Source organism: Mytilus galloprovincialis, chromosome 5 (genome assembly GCF_965363235.1).
Source record: "Mytilus galloprovincialis chromosome 5, xbMytGall1.hap1.1, whole genome shotgun sequence".
Lineage (NCBI taxonomy): Eukaryota > Metazoa > Mollusca > Bivalvia > Mytilida > Mytilidae > Mytilus > Mytilus galloprovincialis.
The window spans coordinates 37791060-37813800 of NC_134842.1; the positions used below are offsets into that span (position 1 = coordinate 37791060).

At 31.3% G+C, this 22741-nt stretch overlaps 1 protein-coding gene across 1 annotated transcript; it reads left to right on the forward strand.

The window, feature by feature from the left end:
* Positions 1 to 1148: 1148 nt before the first annotated feature.
* Positions 1149 to 21941, forward strand: LOC143077064 (uncharacterized). Its single transcript, XM_076252948.1, has 18 exons — positions 1149 to 1283; positions 4569 to 4711; positions 6996 to 7086; positions 8091 to 8267; positions 9682 to 9804; positions 12073 to 12256; positions 12985 to 13163; positions 13747 to 13923; positions 14690 to 14861; positions 15848 to 15954; positions 17366 to 17512; positions 18523 to 18575; positions 19122 to 19266; positions 19672 to 19778; positions 20145 to 20235; positions 20818 to 20930; positions 21177 to 21396; positions 21889 to 21941. Exons 2-18 carry the CDS (start codon positions 4571 to 4573, stop codon positions 21939 to 21941), a joined length of 2280 nt encoding a protein of 759 aa, XP_076109063.1. The 5' UTR covers positions 1149 to 1283; positions 4569 to 4570.
* Positions 21942 to 22741: the final 800 nt, after the last annotated feature.

The window sequence follows — 22741 nt, forward strand, 5'->3', positions numbered from 1 at the left end:
TTTGCGACAAAGACAAAGTAAAACTAAAAATATCAGTAGAGTCACAGTGGCGTCAATAAAATGATGAAATTTACAGTTATTATGTTATTTAAAATTAGCGAAAACGCAGGTTAAAGAAGTTTGCTGGTCAGTTTTAAAATAAATAGTTTTCTATAACACTAGTTTATATTGAAAGGGGATTAATTAAGGAAAAAAGAAAAAGAAAAAAAAATACAGGGGTCAATGTGTTTGTTTTCGAGATATTAGCCATTGGAATATTTACGGGAAAATGTTCTGTCTTGATTTTTCATAGCTTTATCATTGACCAGTTTAAGTTTTTCAAAAAGTATCTAAGAATAAATAAGATTTTTTAAGACTGTTACAAATGGCTTATAATTATACATGTAAAAGATTTCATAAAAAAATGGGGGTCATGAGCAAAACATTTAAACGCATTCAAAGGGATAAAACCAAAGTATTTCGAAAATCTGTCAAAAAATCAAAAACAGGACAAGCAAACATCCGTTAATATCAACTTCATAGCAAGTGATATTAGATTGTTTTATATAGAAATAGGAAAAATCACTTTTTAATTGATATGTAAAAAACGCGTTCCTTGTAAAATTGTTTTGACCCTAATAAAAGAAAGACAACATACAATTTTTTCGGTGCACTAAATATGACTTCAGGTTTTACACAAGTTCACTATTCTTTTATTTCTGCATGTTTTTACTCACTTAAACACTCGAAGAAATACCTATATTATCAGTTTATTGAGAATTTTTAAAAGCAAAATTATTTAAAAAAAATAATGGCATTTACTACGCTATCACCGCCTGATTTGAGTCTTTCTTTGATTTTGTTTTTGGCTTTTCATCAATGTTTGCAGCATTCGATACATAAAATCAGAAACTAAGAGATAATTTGGTTTATATAGTAGTAATGTCAAATACTTTAACTACAGGTACATCAATACTATATTTACCAATTAATTCTAATTTGTACACAAATGTTTAAATAGACTGTCATTCATTTTGGTATCATATCTGATCTCGTATTCAACATATACGTTGAAACGTATTCTTTTCATTAAATAAATACAGATTATCATACAGTGCATATTGTATTTTTACCCATATATTTAATTTTAAAATATCACATGGTTCCGCGAACATATTAAATCTTTTCATTACAAATATGCCTTAAATGACGATCTTTACCTAGAATTCTGAAAATGTGACTGAACTTGGTTATAGACATGTTAATGTTATCATTTGTTGGATTGCTATGACAACTTTGATAAAGTAAGTATTATTTTATGTTTTACTACGTTAATAATAAATATTAAATGATATGAAATCAGCTCTAAAACGGATAAATTAGCCTGTTATACTGATGACGCCTTTCTGTAGATATAAGGTAGCAATACGCAGTTAAGAAAACAAAATAATTCCAAAACCAGTTTTCATACTAAAAAACTTCATATGAAGCAAAATGTGAATTTAAACTTCTCACTGTGTATTGATACTTAAGTCATGATTTTTTATTTCTTTTTAGTCCGTTCCTATACTGGAATGCCTGATTTATTTGACACGTTACTCTAAAGCTATCCCAAAGTTCGTTGATTTTGTTGATCGAGGAATACTGCTTTCTTAAAAGTTGCTAAGACATGGCTATGATTCAATCAAATTAAGGTCATCACGCAAGACATTTTACGGTCGCCATCATTATTTATTATTTATACCCGTTGATGTAAATGTCCTTTGGTTTTTTGAGTATTTGATTACTCCTTAGTTTTGATTGTTATTGTCTTATTGTCCCTAACTATTGTTTTTGTGCTAGATAATAAACAGTGAATTTGCTTACATTAGAAACCTAGAATGGAACTATCACCAATATTGACGAAACAATTTGCCATGACTGAGAAAGGCCAAGTTTAAATACAATTTCAAATATGGACACTACAATTTACGGTTAGCTTTTAATATAGCATGAAGGGTTAGAATCATTAAAAAGTGTTAAGAAATGTCAATTTGTGTAATCGTCCGGGTATAAATTCTCGATCAAATGTATATGACGTCAATTCGTCGAGCCTTGGGAAAGAGAAAATGCCATTTATCCCGTAACGAATATGTTGTTTGATGACCACACACAGAGAAATAACAAAGGCTGCAATTATGGACTAATAAATTGTTATTAATCCGTAAATATCAATCCCTCTTAAGTTATAATTTCGAAAATTAGTTCTTCTCACTTTTTAAACAAAATATGTTTATTTGTTAAAAAATAAAGTTACCGTTAATAAGTGTTTTTCTTCAAAAATTAATAACACATTAATGTCGTCTATGGCTGTTTGCTTTACATGAAGAAAAGAGAGAAACGCGTTTTTTTTTGTATTTTAAATTAAGAACATTAAGATATTTGTAGTAAAATATAGAAAGCCCTCGTGAAATATGAATCTTCTTGGGTGAACAAATCTTCATATCTCTCGAAGCTTAGGGAAATGAATGTTTTATTCCACTGTCTATGCTTCGTTTACTTACTGAATATACTATATTAATTTGTATACGTTTGTTTTCTTATCTGCTTGTTTTAATAGCTAAACACGGCATAAACAGTGCGGATCAAAAGTAAATTAATAGTCTTTTTATTTTAACGCTTGAATAAATTTAAACACAGTAATGACTTATCTAACGCTATTTTAATTAAACGACTTTCAAAATGGTATGCACATTAACCGCGCGTAACGTCATATTACGAGGTCCCGATCTACAGAGGGGAATATGATGTTCAGAGGGGAATATGATACTCAGAGGGGAATATGAAGTTTTGTTCGACGTCACGTGTGATAGTTTCAACCAATCAAATGTTGATTTCACCATCAAAATCAACATGCAGTGGAATAATATAAATTATAAATTGAAATGGCTTAATTCAATCAAAATTCTATCATGTTTTGTTTTACTTTCAATCACCTTGATTACATTAACCGTAATCGTTCGACGACAGCCAACAAAGGGCATATGGTTTTATTTTTCATATCCAAGTTCCATATTAAAATTACAAATTGGTTATTTATCCACTGCTTTTCTAATTAGTATTGTACCCACTTTGAATACAATATATAATTATAGATTTTTCCTTTAAACAAATTTAAAAATACATATCAAGGTTATTTGTAGTTTGTTTTTTGTTTCTTTTTATTCATTACCTTTTTTAAAGTTTAAATTTTATCTATAAAAGAACTATTCCTGGTAAATGAATTTTAAATATCGACACGAAATACGATTCAACACTTTAAAAATTCCTCAGTGACATTAATTGTGAAATATAAATCTGTATGCATTTATAAATGAACACAACTCTCAGTGAGTGTCTTTGAAAACTTTTGACATAACTATATATATAATATGTGATATAAATTTCTATATGCTATCAACTATTTAATTAAAGTCACATACAACAAATTAGTTGTACAGTGTAATTATAACGTTATTGAAATGTTTGAATCAATACATGCATAAATATCAAACTTAGTATTTAAATGTTACAAATCTGCTACGAAGTTTTGATATATCATATTTCATACAGTGATAATTGGTCGCGAGCTAAGGCCAAATAAAAAAGTATGTGTTCACTGTCACATGCTGAAAAAAATCCAGGGTAGGGATGTTTTCTTTTACATTGAGTCTATTAGATCAACATCGTTACTTTAACATTGATTAACATGTCCACTGAACATAGAAAATGATTGTGCGGATGGGTCATCCGTATACTATGGACAAATTATTGTGTTTTGCAATTTTATAACTGCATTTTCTTATGCCACTGATTTGCTTTTTGTGTAGGATATGAGGATCAAATAAAATACAATAAAAAAATTGTTGTGGTTGATATAATTTACAAACATATGAATACTCAACAAATATATAACCATTGCTTGTTACGGCTAAATAGTTCTTATTAACAATTATTATAAAAATATATTAAACAGGAAATTATAAAAATTCATTGGGTAAATACTTAACACACATTTGGTTTCCAAGTCAATAAAGTTTGATCCAAAATGACAATTTTAATCTGAACATCTCTTAATTTTCTGGACGGTACTATATGTTTAACATCAGAAAGGTTAAAAGGTGGATGAATATCTAGAAACTAAGAACATAAATTTATAACATTAATTCAGCTTTGCTAAAGAAACGTTCTTTATAATGATGCTTTAACCCATGGTTTCAATTTCGGTCCACTTAATATGACTACATGTGTAATATGTAAGACGCTTGCCCTCCCACCACCTAAAGGTTTTTCCCTGTTCACAACTCTTAGTTTATTTTACTTTGATATATTGCCCTTCCAATTTTATATATTTGAATTTAGACTTATACTTTTATGATAATAAATTTCAATAAATAATTTGTAACAACCTGAGAATATATTGCCTATAACAAATATCAATATTTTCAATACATAAACGATTCATATATGTATTACAGAAGTTATTGCGTTTCAGATTACCTGTTTTCTTCTATTTAATGACGAATCATTTGTAAAATATAAAGGTAGGATTTATCAATTATGATTTATAGGTATGACAGCGGTTTCTTCTACAAAAGATGGTTTTAAGATGGAGACTCTAGGTGATATTTCAAGAAAAGACGTATTTGATGACATAAGGCCAGCACAGCCAATCACAGAAGAGCACGACAACAATAATTATGACCTTATATCTGTATGCATTTTATATTTTTCTTTAAATCGTTTGACTTTCTTAAGAGTTGATGCGATTCTCCCAGTTATGATAAAAATGATTTTTCAAACTCTTTTTTATTATTATACTTCTTCTGTCCAATAGTCGACTTTTTGATAATACTTATCATACCAACACATCTATTGTTTCTTGATACGGTACCCATGGTCCTCTTATCATACCAACACATCTATTGTTCTTTATACGGTACCCATGGTCCTCTTATCATACCAACACATCTATTGTTTCTTTATACGGTACCAATGGTCCCCTTATCATACCAACACATCTATTGTTTCTTTATACGCTTTCCATGGTCCTCTTATCATACCAACACATCTATTGTTTCTTGATACGCTACCCATGGTCCTCTTATCATACCAACACATCTATTGTTCTTTATACGGTACCCATGGTCCTCTTATCATACCAACACATCTATTGTTTCTTTATACGGTACCAATGGTCCTCTTATCATACCAACACATCTATTGTTTCTTTATACGCTTTCCATGGTCCTCTTATCATACCAACACATCTATTGTTTCTTTATACGCTACCCATGGTCCTCTTATCATACCAACACATCTATTTTTTCTTTATACGCTACCCATGGTCCTCTTATCATACCAACACATCTATTGTTTCTTTATACGGTACCAATGGTCCTCTTATCATAACAACACATCTATTGTTTCTTTATACGCTACCCATGGTCAACTTATCATACCAACACATCTATTTTTTCTTTATACGCTACCCATGGTCCTGTTATCATACCAACACATCTATTGTTTTTTTATACGGTACTAATGGTCCACTTATTATACCAACACATCTATTGTTTCTTTATACGCTACCCATGGTCCTCTTATCATACCAACAAATCTATTGTTTCTTTATACGGTACCCATGGTCCTCTTATCATACCAACACATCTATTGTTTTTTTTATACGGTACCAATGGTCCTCTTATCATACCAACACATCTATTGTTTCTTTATACGCTACCCATGGTCCTCTTATCATATCAACACATCTATTGTTTCTTTATACGCTACCCATGGTCCTCTTATCATACCAACACATCTATTGTTATTGTTTCTTTATACGGTACCCATGGTCCTCTTATCATACCAACACATCTATTGTTTCTTTATACGGTACCCATGGTCCTCTTATCATACCAACACATCTATTGTTTCTTTATACGGTACCCATGGTCCTGTTATCATACCAACACATCTATTGTTTCTTTATACGGTACCCATGGTCCTCTTATCATACCAACACATCTATTGTTTCTTTATACGGTACCCATGGTCCTCTTATCATACCAACACATCTTTTGTTTTTTTATACGCTACCCATGGTCCTCTTATCATACCAACACATCTATTGTTTCTTTATACGCTACCCATGGTCCTCTTATCATACCAACACATCTATTGTTTCTTTATACGCTACCCATGGTCCTAATTTGAACCAGAGAATCTATATAAAAATATGACAAATCAGATGTTCTTACCCCCCCCCCCAAAAAAAAAAATAAATAAAATAAAAAACAGTATCAGTAAAGGACCCTGACCTAGGAATGTGTCTAGTTGAAATATATCTGTAAGTGCCACCACAAAATTAAAAGGTGTATTTTTGACGTTCGAATTTCAGACTATATGCGGTTTTCAAACAAATATTCTGGTAAACTACTCAAAAGCAGTATAACAAAAATACGGAACCCTCTGGCTTTGGTAAATTCCATGAGGGAAATTGAAAAAAACCCGACATAATCAAAAGGTAGAGCTTTTCAACTAAACATTAATACTTTCAGACACTCTCGATCTAACACAAAGGCTTGTTTAAATTTAAAACATTAAAATTCAGACGATCAAATTCCAATTAAGATCATAGATGTTTGTTTTTTTCTTCTTTATAACGTTTTATACATTTATAAAAATCTGTGTCAAAATAACGTTGGTATCTTCGGTGAATTTGACTCTACAGGTATGTATCAGTTTATTGATATGTAAAGATAAATGTTTGTTTATTTTTTGGCAGTTTCTGAACTGTTTATATTTGTATATGTTTAACGATTGGATGGACTATATTTTGATGAATTGACATTTTCGAAAATTTTGGAAAAGCAGTCGAGGAGACATTAAATAGACATGGTGTAATGATTGTTTATTCATAACTATGCATTTCAAAGCATTTGAATGTTCAGATAATTTGAATAATTATTTATATTGAAATAAATACTTTTTTATAGACAGAAATTCAAGATGAACCACGAGTCCAGGGTTATTTATCTTATTTTTCTACTTTCGCTGGAGAAAAAATTACTGATCGCTATGCTGGAGGTTTGTGTCGTTGCAAGAAGTGTTTATATACATATATACTAGTAGATATGTTATTCGGATGCTAAAATCATAATATTAAAGAGAATGTTATCATCACCTTCGCATTTAAGCATACTGTGGATTCATTTATTTTCGTGGGTATCAATTTTCGTGGATTGCTGAAAACTTGCGTTTTCGTGGATATTTGATTTCGTGGTTTTGCCAATCTCTGTATGCAAAGCCTATTGAAAATATGGTATTCGTTGAATATTTGAATTCGTGGTTCACCTCTTCCCACGAAACCAACGAAAATTTGTTTCCAACGAATAAAAATGAATCCACAGTATTTGAATAATAATAGTGACTACACTCGATATCTATCAACATGCAATGTAAAAAGTAAAATAACGAAAATACCGATTACAACGAAAATTGAAATCTGAAGTCCCTTGTCAAAAGGAAAATTAATGCTGAACACATCCAGCGAATTAAAAACAAATGTTTATTTCCTGAATGCGTAGAAGCATTTCCATGTGTTTAATGCTAATTAAACCTCTTAATTGTATGGCAGTCAATAAAATTTCACAATGTTAAAAGCAAGGTTTGAACTAACAAAACAATAGGTGAAAATGTCAAAAAAGGGGTACAACAATAACCTATGTGTCATCAAGCGTATATTCAAGACAGTTTTCAATGAATCAAACAAACCAAGCCGATATATGGAAGTATTTCTAAATGAATACAAAATTTGTCAAATTTAACAGTATGCTAAATTTATATTTTTCAATACACCAAATGTAATGAAGAATTGAACATGTTTAATGCTAGTTCATGTAATGCACACAATTTACTAACCAAGCAACCTACTGATAATCATGTTAGTAAAGGTGAAAAAACCATTCAAATTTATTTAAATGTTCACTTGAAGCAATATTTTAGATTAAGGCTGTGTTTTTTGAGCTGATATAAAATCGTGAAAAAAATCTGTTTACATGCTCTTAAACCTGGAATATATATATTTAAAGAAAAAATCAAAGAACGGTCAAGAGTAATCAAAACATCATGGACACCCAAGGAAGATATGCAGTTAGGCACAATAGTCAAGGTGAAGAAATCAGGAAAAGAAGTCCATGTGCAATGGGACAAGCTTGAAGAGAAAGTTAACCTGTTAGACCTCCGCTTACTTGACGATGCGCCAAGAGGTATGATCAAATTGTATTTTTTAAAACTTTTTTTTTATCTTGAATGGGTCACTCATTTTAACCAACGTCACGTTTGTGGGGCCCTAGGTCTTTAATCTTTAGTTTCTGTTATTTATCATTTCTACTTAACGAATTCTTTAATCGAAAAGAATTACGAATCAGAATTCGCAAAAAAAAACCAAACAAAAAAAAACAATACAATCTGGCATATTTGGTCGTTGCACGAAAATAAAGAACACGCAAATTAAATGATAATTGTATTTGGCACAACTTTTTGGAATTTTGGATCTTCAATGCTCTTCAACTTCGTACTTGTTTGGCTTTTTAAAGATTGTGATATGAGCATCACTGATGAGTCTTGTGTAGACGAAACGAGCGCCTGGCGTTCTAAATTATAAGCCTGGTACCTTTGATAACTATTGATCAATGGCTTTTCACTAAATCACAAACCCAGTTAACATGACCATTTAAGTATTGACCTTCTGAGTTCATAATTACAGAAAAGATTTCAGTGAGAAAGAAGGTCAATTGAAAGTCATTTAACGACTTGCATAGTTCAAAGTGTAAAATGGAATTAAACCACCATTTGCATGAATGACATATTTAACCTTGCATCTCGACTGTGGAAGATGCTTTAATTTGAGGTGCGATTCTGCTCCAAACCGACGTGTATTTTGTCGGGAAATTTAGACTGGCGTTGAAAACCGCCCTATTTATCATAAACATGCTCTATTGGGCTATATTAGAGAAGAAGTCACGGTTTCACGTTGAAGGTAGGTAATACATCCATTGACCGCTGTCATCGACGATAACAGGTCTTTCAGTTATGTGGTGATTGTCAAAATTTGGAAAAAACAATCGGTTGACAAACTCACCTGATGTATTCATCACCTTTAATATTTTCTCGTATGATCTCAGACACTCAATCGTACATTTGCTACATTCGACAGAAACCAGCTTTTGTCCGACAAATGGATTTTTTAAAGTTCAAACCATGTTGTAGAAAACACAATAACTAACGCAATCATAGATGCTTAGGAATTTTCCATTTGGAATTTTCCTCGAGGTTCAGTATTTTGTTATTGTACTGTGGACTCTAACAAATAATAATTTAATTGTTGTCACGCTTTTGAAAACTACAAAAACGTAAAAGTTAAAGTAAATTCACTTCATTTATGTTTTAGATCTTAACTAGATACGATTTTTTTTACCTCCCTTACGGCTTTAAGTATATTTAGCTGAGGAGTTTAGCATTATCTAAATGAGTGATGTTTTTGTTTGCCTTTGACTAAAAGTTGAAATATTCAAGTTACATTTCATATCTTTATAAGTGTACCTTGACAAAACAATTTGAAGAAACACATGTTTTTACATGAATTATATAAGAATTTATGAATGATTGTATTTTCTATAGAGAAAAAAGAAAAAAGTTCAAGAGTAGTATTGATATCTCGAACAACTATAAACAACAGCACAGTAAGCGGCATACATGCTGAAAGAAAATCAAACCTACGTTTATTAGACAATGCACCCATTGGTACGCACTTTTCATATTTTCAGTTTTGATTGTGAACTCTTGTTTTCTTTTGAACTAAGCTAAGCCTATCTTAACTATATGATTTTGGGTATTCATAAAGGTCAATGTAATGCATACGGCTGAACATGTATGAAGCTTTGCCTTTAATATCAAGTGATAAAATATACAAAAAAGAAACAGGATGATGATTGATTAAGAATTAAGAAATTGTAAGTATTAAAAAGCACAGCCAATAATTGATGTCTGCCTGTTTTGAAACCAGTGTATCAAAAATGTATATGTAATATTTTTTCATCAAATCTTTGGCAAATATTTAAATCAATTTAGGTTTTTACAACGCTTAAACAAACACATATAATATTTCATGGTTGCTACATCCTCAATTGGGATTGAATACAGAATTGCCGGCATTACATTGGGAACCAATTGAATCCCTCTTTTTTCCGATTTGTTTCTTTATAATCATCATGAGGCTGACTTCATACAGGAACTTCTTAGGAAGAAAGATAAGAAGCTAGCAATATTCTTTAACTTTACGTTCCGCTATATAGATGATGTTCTCTCACTGAATAATTCAAAATTTAAAAATTTTGTGACTATGTTGACCGTATCTATCCCATCGAACTAGAGATAAAGGAAACAACAGGTATAGTTAAGTCAGCCTCATATTTGGACTTACATCTAGAAATTGACAATGAGGGTCGGTTGAAAACAAAACTTTACGACAAAAGAGATGATTTCAGCTTTCCAATTGTGAATTTTCAATTTCTCAGTAGCAACATTCCAGTACAAATGTAGCTCCTGCATACGGTGTATATATCTCCCAATTGAAACGATTTCCCTTGCTTGTATTTACTATCATGATTTTCTTGATAGAGGGTTGCTGCTCACAAGGAAGTTATTAAAGCAAGACTTTCAAATGGTTAAGTTGAAATCATCCCTTCGTAAATTTTACGGACGCCATCACGAGTTGGTTGACCGTTATTAAATAATTAAAGGTAACAGTAGTATACCACTGTTAGAAACTTATAAATCGATAGAAAAAAAAAACAAATCCGGGTTACAAACCAAAACTGAAGGAAATGCATCAAACATAAAAGGAGAACATCGACACAACAGAAACAAAAATTAAAATGTAACACACACAATAACGAACAAAGCATTAGACAAAATCTGATGAGAATAACAAATATAACATAAAACTAAATAACCGTTTTACAGATGATATCGGATATGTTCTTTACGTCGTAACTTCGATCCCCTTCCTGTTCATGAATGTGACCTACCTAATTAGACAATTTACCGGATATGTTATAATATGAGCAACACGACGGGTGCAACATGTGGAGCAGGATCTGATTACCCTTCCGGAACACTTGAGATCCCTCCCAGTTTGAGTAGGGTTTGTGCTGCTTATTCTTTAGTTTTCTATGTTGTGTCATGTGCACTACTGTTTGTCTGTTAGCCATGGCGTTGTATATACAAAAAGAAGATGTGGTATGATGGCAAATGAGACGACTGTCCACAAGAGACCAAAATGACACAGAAATTAACAACCATAGGTTAACGTATGGCCTTGAACAATGAGCAAAGTCCAGGTCGCATAGTCAGCTATAAAAGTCCCAGAAATGACAATATAAAAAATCAAACGAGAAAACTAACGGCCTTATTTATGTAAAACAAAATGAACGAAAAACAAATATGTAACACATAAACAAACGACAACCACTGAATTACAGGCTCCTGACTTTGGACAGGCACATACATACATATTGTGGCGGGTTTAAACATGTTAGCGGGATCCCAACCCTCCCCTAACCTGGGACAGTGGTATAACAGTACAACATAAAAAACGAACTATAAAATCAGTTGGAAAAGGCTTAACTTATCAGATGGACAAACATAATTTATTTTCGATTTGTTAGTTTGACTCTCCCTCTGGTATATTTTGTCCCTCTTTTGTGACATTTTACACTCTAAAATGTTTTAATCTCTCAGTCTATGGCATATATATTATACCACTGATACAATGTCGGACAGGTTTTCCAGAAAAATACTGTAGTCGATATAACGAATGTGAATGTATTCTATTAATAAAAACATATCTTATCAATCCCATGTAAAAAAAATACATGTTCGTTATTTTTTGTATCCGACTTAATTTGATTTGCGTTCATTTCAAATTCCGAAGTTACATGTCAATGTTATATTTTAATCCAAATATTCCAGTGGACAAGTTTTGACATTTTGATATTTTTGTATTCATAGACAAAATAGAACAGGGAGCAAAAGTAGTAAAAAAATCATGGACACCTAAGGAAGAAATGCCTTTAGGCACAATAGTTATGGTTAAGAAAGCTAGAAAGGAACTTTATGTTCAATGGGACCAGATTGAAGAAAAAGTTAACCTGCATGATATACGTTTAGCGTCTGATCTTCATTGCACTAACAGGTATTACTGTATTGTATTTTGTATAAAAATTATTAAGAATGTGCACGTGGCTGTTGTATATATTTGATTAAACAGAATGTATCAGATTTGATATCGGGTTTTCGAAAAAGTGAATTTAAACATCCTTTTCAAGATAAATGTGGAAGTTGGCGCCTAATGTAAGGTCTGGTAATTTACAATCAGAAATAGGTTTAATGATATATTAAGAATTCAGTAAGTAAACGTTCTTAACAAATAGGGACCAAATACATATGATACTGCTTCTGTTCTGCTATAAATTATTTAATAGCAGCAGCACAGTTTCCTGGACATTGTCAGTTTATTTTTTACTTATGAGTTTCATATTTGAACAACGGTAAACTAATGTTGCCTTTATTCGATTATCTTTTGAAAACGTATGCCTCTTTTTTTTTTACAGCTCTTATTATTTTGTTTGACTGTCTTGACATAACCGAACAAGTTGTAGCGCGTTTAAATCGAATTAGAAAATGTAGCTCACAGTCTAATTGATATTACCAAATTTTTGTCAAAATGAAATTTCTCAATTCTAATAAATACATTGTATTATTTTTTTTTTGAATATAACTGGTTTGAATTGGCATAACATTTAGAACAATAATTTTAATAATTTCCTCTCTTTTAAAAATGAAATGCATTTAACAAATGTTTACATGTTAACAGAATGCATGCTTAGGTTTTACATTTTTGAGTATTTGTTTTATTTGTAGTGAAAAAAAGGAAGGTTCAAGAGTTGTAAAAGTACTGTCGACTTCCAACGAAGAAAATTATCTAGGCACAATAGTTAAGATCAACAAAACAAAACAAACAGCTCGTGTTCAATGGGACATCCAACCTGAAGAAAAAGTGAAGCTGGTTAAATTACGTTTAGTCGGCAATTATCTTACAGGTATTAACTAATGATATCTTTAAAATTTGTAATTGCTTAGTCTATATATTTGTCTTTATCAAAACGAAAGAATAAAATGTGATCTCGGGTTGTTCGAACAGGTCAGAACACAATTCAAACTGTTTATGGAGATCTGCATCACCTTCACAGATGAGTCTTATGTAGATGAAACGCGCGTCTGGCGTATTAAATTATAAGCCTGGTTCCTTTAATAACTATTTGATTATAAAATGGATTCCACTACTTGAAAACTTATAGTTCCACTTAACACATGTTAATATTTTCTCCGTTTTATTTCGCTCTTTCATTCCATCATGTGATGTCAGGTGGTCATTTTGTCAGGTCAACATATTTTTAATGATCTTCAAATTTTTTTTTTGTGTCTTAACAATACAGCGGAACATATGCGGTAAATTCATAGATGTAAGTGAAAACTTATGTCCGTTATGTTACTCTTATAAACTCAAATATAATATAGTGTATGTCACAATCGATAACATAGACTTTCAAGAAATGATATGATACATATGTACATAGATTACACCTAAATTTGACATTTTCGAATCATTGTTTTCATTTATAGAAAGAATAGAGGAAGGTTGTAGAGTAGTTAAAAGATCACAGAAAACTAGAGAAGAAATACCTTTTGGTACAATAGTCAACATAAATCAATTAAAAAACGAAGTTCATGTTAAATGGGACAAGCCGGAAGAAAAAATTGACTCGCTTGACCTTCGCCTATATGACAACGCACCATCAGGTAGTAAATAGTTAGTATGTGTAACTCTGTAACATGTATGTGGGATTTTTTTTAACTTCATCTTGTAAACAGTAAAGCATCATATCCAGTATAACTGGAATCATGAGAAGCTTTTGTTATCTTGACGTCGCCTTCAATGTCTCTTTGGTACTTTCCGTTTATTTTATTGGAAGTGGTAGAAGGTTTTCAAGTAACACAAGTTTACAAAACCGTACAAACAGTGTATTTGATCAATTATATACTAGATTTTCCAATAAAGAAGACATCATTGACTTTGTTACTATGTAACTATCTCCAACTCCCTCGGCAAAATTCAATTCAGATATATTTGTATATTATGTTCTTGTTCTTTGTTATCATATTACTCTTAAACTGCCTTGTTTCTTATAAATCCTTGGCTTTCAAAGATTCTGCATTGATGGTAAAACCAGAAACGTAATCCACACGGTGACCTCAAGTTGTTATCTGGTTGATTGTCATATCCTTAACATATATAAAATATATAAATATCAAATATAAAATATCTTCTTATTTTTATTATTTATTATGAGGGAGCTTCTTTCTTTTTAACGTCTATCATTGCAAAATACGTAAAAATCATATAGTCAATGTTAATATGCTTGATTTTAAATGTTTAGGTTTCAGCGATCTTGATGAAAATAGAAACTAACACTATTCATTTGAGAGATGTTTCTTAATTTTATCAGCTCTGCCTACTATATTGCAGTATATATTATTCCAACCTGTATTTTACTGTTTGTTCCAGGAGTAAAACATACTAATGTAACATGTGATGAATGTTATACGTATCCTCTACATGGCATACGATGGAAATGTCTTCACTGCGACAGCTATGATCTTTGCACAGTCTGCTATATGGTTGATGAGCACAATGTCAATCATATCTTCAGTCGCATTCAAAGTGAGGATTCAAAAGGGTAATAATCGACTATTTGAATCTCAATTATTTCCCCTCTTTTATCCTTTATTCTTTGTTTTGGGACGTTGGTGGCTGAATGGGATAAGAAGCCCTATTTATGTATTTCCAGCCTGCTAACATTGTTGTGAGTTCGATTATAATCATCTCCACTAGAATTACCTGCTTCTTAACCTCCGATAGTTCTTTATGAGCACCACAGCGTTCTCAGGTAGTACAACATGGCTATCACAAAACAGACATCAATTCTTAAAGAGGCGATACACACCTTTAAACACATAAATATTTTTTTGAGTTGTTTTTGAGAAAAAAAAATGTTCAATGTTGTTTGTTTTTAAGCATACCGTATTAATTTTATAGAAAATTATGAATTAAACCTGGTTTGATCATGTTGATAGCTAACGAAAACCCCATCTTGTAAAGCAGTCGCACAAAATATCTCTGTATTGACAACAAAGTGTGAGCAAAGCAATTAGACATGATAGTAAACATATCAAAAATTGGGATACAGCTATCAACATTGGTATAATCTGAATCAGTTACTAAAGAAACAATCAATTATCAAGATTATGTCAACAAATAAATGAGACAATAGCACAATGTAGGGATTTATAAATACTGAGCAACACCGAAGGGATATTACAACAATAATTATCAACTAATTAAAAATATACGAAGATAAAAAAAAAAAACAACACATAACGACGTAAATAAGATGACAAATAATATCAGTTCCTAGAATTGATACTTCAAGATCAATATGTATCATTTGTAAAGCTGATACGGGTATCTGTAAACAAGTTTTGTTTTCAGAAATTAATAGACGTTATTTGACATAACCAAGAGTAACAGTTGCAAGCTCCATAATACTAAAAGAGTAAGGGAAAGAAATATACCTTTTTTATATACAAATTCTACAACAGCAAAACGTATTTGCACGATGAAAGCTCATTTCATAAAAACAACCATTTCATCTCTGTGTTACAGAAAAGAACTGCCAGCTCGGTTTGATGTCAAACTGACTGGTTATGCATTTGCATGTGGCATACTCGAGAATGCAGAAGTGTCGCTTCGAAAAGATAACAGAAAAAGAGGTACATACATTACAGTTAATTGTCATACTAAAAATTAATTTTCCCCCTATGTGGTAGTTTTTGATAGAATATATTTGATAAACATGACTACATGACATTTTAAAACATCCCAATGCAATCACTTAGATGGTCTTATGAGGGATCGAAATATCTACAAACATTTGTACGGTTTTGTTATAAAAAGCAAAAGAGAGTGGTGAAAATGTGTAGTGACTAGAACCATCAAACAGATACTTTTATTTAGGTTATTTGCCCCACATTTTGCACTTTGATTTATAGACTTAAAAGCAACTATATTTTTGCGTTCTTTTCTCTGAAATATATATATCTGAAAGGGTAAATCAATTCGTCTAACTTATTCAGATGGAAACTTTAAATGAAAATATTAATATGATGTATAAATGTATATGTTTACTTAAGATAAACTCCTTAACAACAGGTTTAAAAAGGAGTAAAAGTAATTACCGAAGGCAATACGATAGTAATTGCACATTTCATTAATATAATTAGACATAATCGAAATCAAAACAAATTATGCACGTCATTGATCAAATGTGATCAGTGAAGAGAAAAGGGCATTTGAGAAATTTTCATTCACTTTCAAAATAAATAATAATGTTTGTAGTGATCAATGAGAACTGCATATATTGCAGAAAAAATGCAATGCATTGTGTCTTCTGTACTATTATGTGTCTGTTTGTCTTTTTATTTTAAGTCATGGCGTTGTCAGTTTATTTTCAATCTATGAGTTTAACTGTCCCTCTGATATCTTTCATCCCTCTTTTGTCACCTTTAAACTGTAAAGCTAAACGATTGCATGTATTGCACCTAATTTTTAATTTTACTTTAAACATATTTAATTATAGTGGGTTGGGAAACAAGTTTTGCAACTTATATTAATCCCTTTCCACTTTGCGGGTGCGAGTGCTGCCTTGTAGCGGCATTAGCCTGCTCTTTATCGAAATCTACAAGGGTGCCTTTAACGTGCAAGAGATATGGCTTACTACTTCCGACGGACTATCATCGTTTCCTCAAGACCATACTCGCAAATGGTATTAAGGGAGCGCCGAAAATTCAGTCCCTGAAATTTTCATCCCAGACGGGAATCGAACCAGGAACCTTTGTGTTAGAAGTCCGATGCACTAACCACTATACCACGGCGGGTCATCTATGGAACATGTGGAAGTTTAATTTAAAACGTTCAAAATCATTGCATTTTTATGTGGCAGGGATTGGGTATGATTTCATTCGTCACTTCCGTAAATACATTACTTATGATAATCAAACAGTCGTTGTTGATAAAGATATAGATATTCTGTTCGTATTAATAGATTTTAACACGTAACCGTAAAAATAGAAAACACAATGAACTTTTTACTGATATATTACCGAACTGATGTTTCAATTCAAGGTGTAGTACTAGCAATACGTGAGGATTTAGTTGACGTACAATGGTTGACTAATCATAAAAGAAGTCGACACAATATTTTGGAACTACAATGCGAGGTTGCAGAAGCACGGCAGTTTTATCCGGACCATCTTCCGATACTGGGAAAAGGTTACAATTATTTACTCTTTAAATCAAGTATCTTTAAGACATAATAACGTCTGTGTTGAAATAATAAAGGTACAATGTAATGTTGAACATGCATAAAACATAACGAGCAAGGATCTTCACCAGACTATATGGCTCAATATCAAAACTACTGAAAAATTATGTTTTTCTTGAAATTTAATCTTGTTTCTTCACATACCGGAAAAAATTACAAATACATGTATCGTTGTTGCTAAACACATCTTTTATTATATATTTGTTTACGGTGAACGGTCCGAGAAAAAAACAAATCATTAGATATCGGAATTGTATAGTACATTTATATAACTTATGTTTGTGGAACGAAAAAAGGTAAAAGTAAATAATATAGGAATAACAAAATATGATATCGTATATCCTCATATTTCTGCATAACAAATGGCCTTTGTCAGTATCAACAACTTTTCCATATGCAATAATACAATTTACGAAATTGATCAAGTTAAAAGGAAGATTGACAATGACATATAAGACACATTCATACTAAAGAATCAATTTTATCCGATTTTATACAAATGTCGTCAATGAAACGTAACCAAGAGAGAGGTTGAAAAAATGAAGTATTGGTAATTATGTGATAAAGACTTTTGCAATAGACGAGGTCATTTATTTGTCACCACTTCTTTCCATTAACTTTGATAACGTTCACAATTGAACGAACGAGAAATTCTGTCGGTATGTACATAAAAAAGAGACGTAAATGAGCACACAGGGTCTTCGATTCGACCATTGAAATTTATTATTACGTGCTTTATTTCACTTCAATGTGAGACCAAATGTGAATCTTAGTCGAATTTATACACACATATTAAAACATATTGATAGACCTGTATAGAGTATAATACGCTCGTCAAAGATTGATAAACGTACATACAATTAGTTACAGGCTACTTGGTCGTAACATGTTTCATTTTGCTAAATAAGACGTGCTTCAAATACTTTATAAAACCTCTTAATTGTAATTATTTGAATAGATACTCTGGGCCATGTTGACGTTGAATTCAACCACAACAACATAACAGAAAAGGTAATTGATTTTTGTACGTACACTGTGAGTTTTTTTTTTATTAAAATATTTTTTCTTTAAATACGTCTTGTTTCAAATGGCATGTGTTGAGCGAACCTTTTTTTTATGTCTTAAATTGCGGTATTATTAAAAACATACAAGATGCAAAAAAAAAAAAAAAATTAATATTGTCCGTTTTTGAGCTTTGATCGTGACTTGCATCATTTCAATATATGATGATGGAATAAAAAAGATAAATGTAGTTCAGATGATATGTTTTAGAAAGGTATCTGATTTAGCCATATATTATGTTGGTAAAAGGATTTGTTTGTATAAAATGGTGCACATCATAAACATGTTCAATTAAGTAAGCTATATAACCAATTTGAAATAATCATTTTCTTCAGAAAAAAGTCTGTACCATGTCAAGGAGAAAGGACTATGGCAGGTTTTTTCACTGGTTGTGTTAATTCGTTGCATTTAATTTTTTTGTTTTACTGGACTTCCCATTGAAATTTGACTTGGTATATTTGCTTTACTTTTTTAAATACCAATTAAATTATACAGATTCAGGTGAACATACGGTATCGGATTGAAAAGGAACTGAAACGCTCATACAAACCTGTGTTGTATCTCATTTTTGCGAATAATCAAGACACAGATCACAAAAAAGACAAATGTCTCCTAATGGATGAAGTCTTTGAATATTCAAGTAGGTAACTATAAACTATTAAAGTTATAGTAATTATGCATACATCATACGTTTTTAATATTTATTTATCTTTATTTCGCGTCTCTGTTGTATAAAACGTATTACACGACTTATTTTTTAAGCTTAATTTTTTCGTTTCTTGATATAATTCCGATTGTTTGGTCATATAAATGAATTAATCATATTATGATAGAAAACTATTACTTTTATTAAGAAATTAAGTATGTAATTTATGTTTCATATTTCACGAACGTAATAATAAACCTGACAGATTGTATTGTTATATGTTGGCCTCTTCTGTTTTATACAGGCTGATATTTAATAAAATTATCAAATACAGAGATCCTTTTGGATTATATTAATGTTATCGTATTTCAATATTATTCTGCAACGATCATGTTACAGAAAAGACAAAATTACCATGCCATGTCATCGGAAAGAAGGTATTATTTCTGCATGGTTCTTCACGAGTTGTATGTATTCACCATACCACCAGTAATCATACAATCAAGGTAATTGTAGATAACATTTATGTATCATATAGCAAACATAGTACACATATTACATATTTTTGATTTCAACTAGCATCTGACTCTTTGCATATATGATTCATATAATATAAATTGCATAACATTCCAGCTCTTAAAAAAATTACAAAAACACTATACTAATCATACAGGTTGTTAAGAAAAAATTAAGACACAAGTCATACTTTTTTTTAGAATGTCGAGTAATAGCCCATGCAAACTAATACAAAAAGTGTTTTTTTCGGACTTTTGGACTTTTTTAGTGTATGTTTTGCTTTTGAGTCGAATTGTTTGTTAAACAGTAATTTGACGGAATGAATTGATATACATTGTTGTTTTAATCAAATAAAGGAATTAGTAAAGAAAGGATTCCGGATTTTCGAAAAAGGCGATACAAACACAAAGGAAACTGAAATCAAATACTTCATCAGAATGGCAGAATGTAAGTATTCCAAAAATATTATTAAATTTACAACAAAAGTGATGATTTTCAAGTCCTATGAACTGCAATTTCTTTGTAGCACCTGCATATTGAGATGTTTACATCCTAGTTTAAATAATACTCCAGTGCTTATGTTTATTTAGTATGCTTTCCTCGAAAGATAGTTGCTTGCGAATCATAAGGATCCTACATGCAATAACCACCAACATTTTCAAATGTTGAAGTCACATTGATTTATTTACAAATTTTACGGACGACATCACGAATTTGATGATAGGTATGACATGTCTTTTTCATAGATGATGCAATATATATTCCAATATTTGTTGTAACCACAATCCGGGACACGTGTTTTTTGAATTTGACATTATGTTATAAACTCCTTGTTACTCATTTGTTTGTTTTCTATGTTTTGATTCGTATGCTGTCTTTTTTGACTTTTTCTTTGTATTTGCCATGTCAGTTTATTTTTTTTTACTTATAAGCTTGAATGTCCCTTTGGTATCTGTCTCCTCTCTATTAAAAGGTATATGTTATTTTTTTTATAATATTTGCATTATGATATTACTTTTACATTTTCAGATGTGTTAGATGAGAAAGTTCTACCAGTAATTATTTCATTGCGCAATGGTGGATTGCATAAAGACGTTTTAGTCAGTGCTAGCAGTTTATTACTCCCGATTATTCGATTTAAGGTACCAAATTAATTTAACAACATGTTATTTGTTAAAGGTATTTTTCAAAGTGATACAATACTTTATGAAATTGTTCAGGATGGGCCTCTCATAGGTATCCTTCATTGATAAAAAAAAATGGCTATAGTTTTAGTAAGTAAGATACATGTTATTATCAAATAAAACCCTTAAGATAATCCATTCGATTACTTTAAGGGACACTATTCGAGACAATATCTGTGCATTTCTAATAATCTGCTTTTGTAGAAAAACAGTCCAGACGCAACAATTTTAACGCTTGCAAATGACGGGTCTACTGAACAAGCAACTGAACATATCACAAATTTAAAGACTCCGTGGACTGTCAGAAAATCAGAATCCCCTATTGTAATAAAGAATGCAGAAACAGCAGAAGAAATATCAGCTATAAATGATGTGCAAAGTAATTTGGATTTCGGAGCTTTGATATGTCATGTCGTTATTGGAGGTATGCCCGTTTCAAATAGTACATCATTAGTAGTTATCAAAGGTACCAAGATTATAATTTAGAACGTCAGTTTTCTCGTTTGAATAGATTTACATTGTCATGTCAGGGCCTTTTATAGCTGACTATGCGGTATGGGTGCGGTATGGACATTGCTCATTGTTGAAGGCCGTACAGTGACCTATAATTGTTAATTTCTGTGTCATTTTGGTATGGTTGTGGACAGTTGTCTCATTGGCAATCATATCACATCTTCTTTTTTATATTAGATGTTATATGTATAGATATTAACGAAATTCAAAAGAAACTATGCATACATTGTTTGTGAATTTGATATGCATTAACAGCAATTTTTTATTCCAAATAAACGATTTATCGATTTGGCGTATAAACTACCAAATGAAGACGTTTTATGTATTTTATGATATATAGGCATATAATCTTAACTTATGTGATGTTTATATCTATCTTGAAATCATGTTTCCTTTTTTGCAGTTTTCATGGCGAACAAGCAAAAGATATACGTAAGTTCAAATTTACCATGCTAATTAACAACTATTTTTATTTACTTTCTTAAAAGAAACAGCACATGTGATATACCAAAGACTGTGCAACTCAAATAAACAACAAACTCTCGAGTGGTCTCATGTGCTTTTGAAGAGTAGGCACATCCTAGTCCAATGGTTATATCCATCGAGTTGCTCTTCATCACAATAGTACACTTGAGAAACAAAAACTGCTTGGAAACCAATTTTAAATAACCTTTGAAGCAGATTAATCGGAACAGAGTACGACTTTCTCCAAGACAAAATAGAGACTCAATTGAAAAAAAAAAAATCATAACCAGAATCACAGTAATTGATTGAATAAAAACAATAAAACTATGGTTTACAAACGATCTAGACCTTTCGATCTCTAAGTTTGACTGTCCCTCTTGTATTTTTCGACCCTGTTTTTCACAACGCTTTGCTCCAAACTTAAGTTGCGTCCGAGAAAAAGGTCCTCCACTGTAAATGAGAACTGGCAAACAAGTTGTAATATAGGGATTCACGCCATTTAGATTTGATAAATGTGTCTTTTCCAATAATAAGACAATTTAAAATCTTCACAACGGTAGCCAATCGAATGTTCCCAACACATCAAAATTTCAACGTAAAAATTGATCTTTTTTAAAGATATGTTTATAAACAATACCACGTATCAATGGTTCTATAAACTAAACAGCAACTTGATATTGATTTATTGGTTGGTTTTAAACACCAACTTAAGCACTATTTGTGAAGAAAGCCACATTGTCGGGGAAGAACCCCCGATCATCGACAGAAACACGCACTTTATACAAAACCCT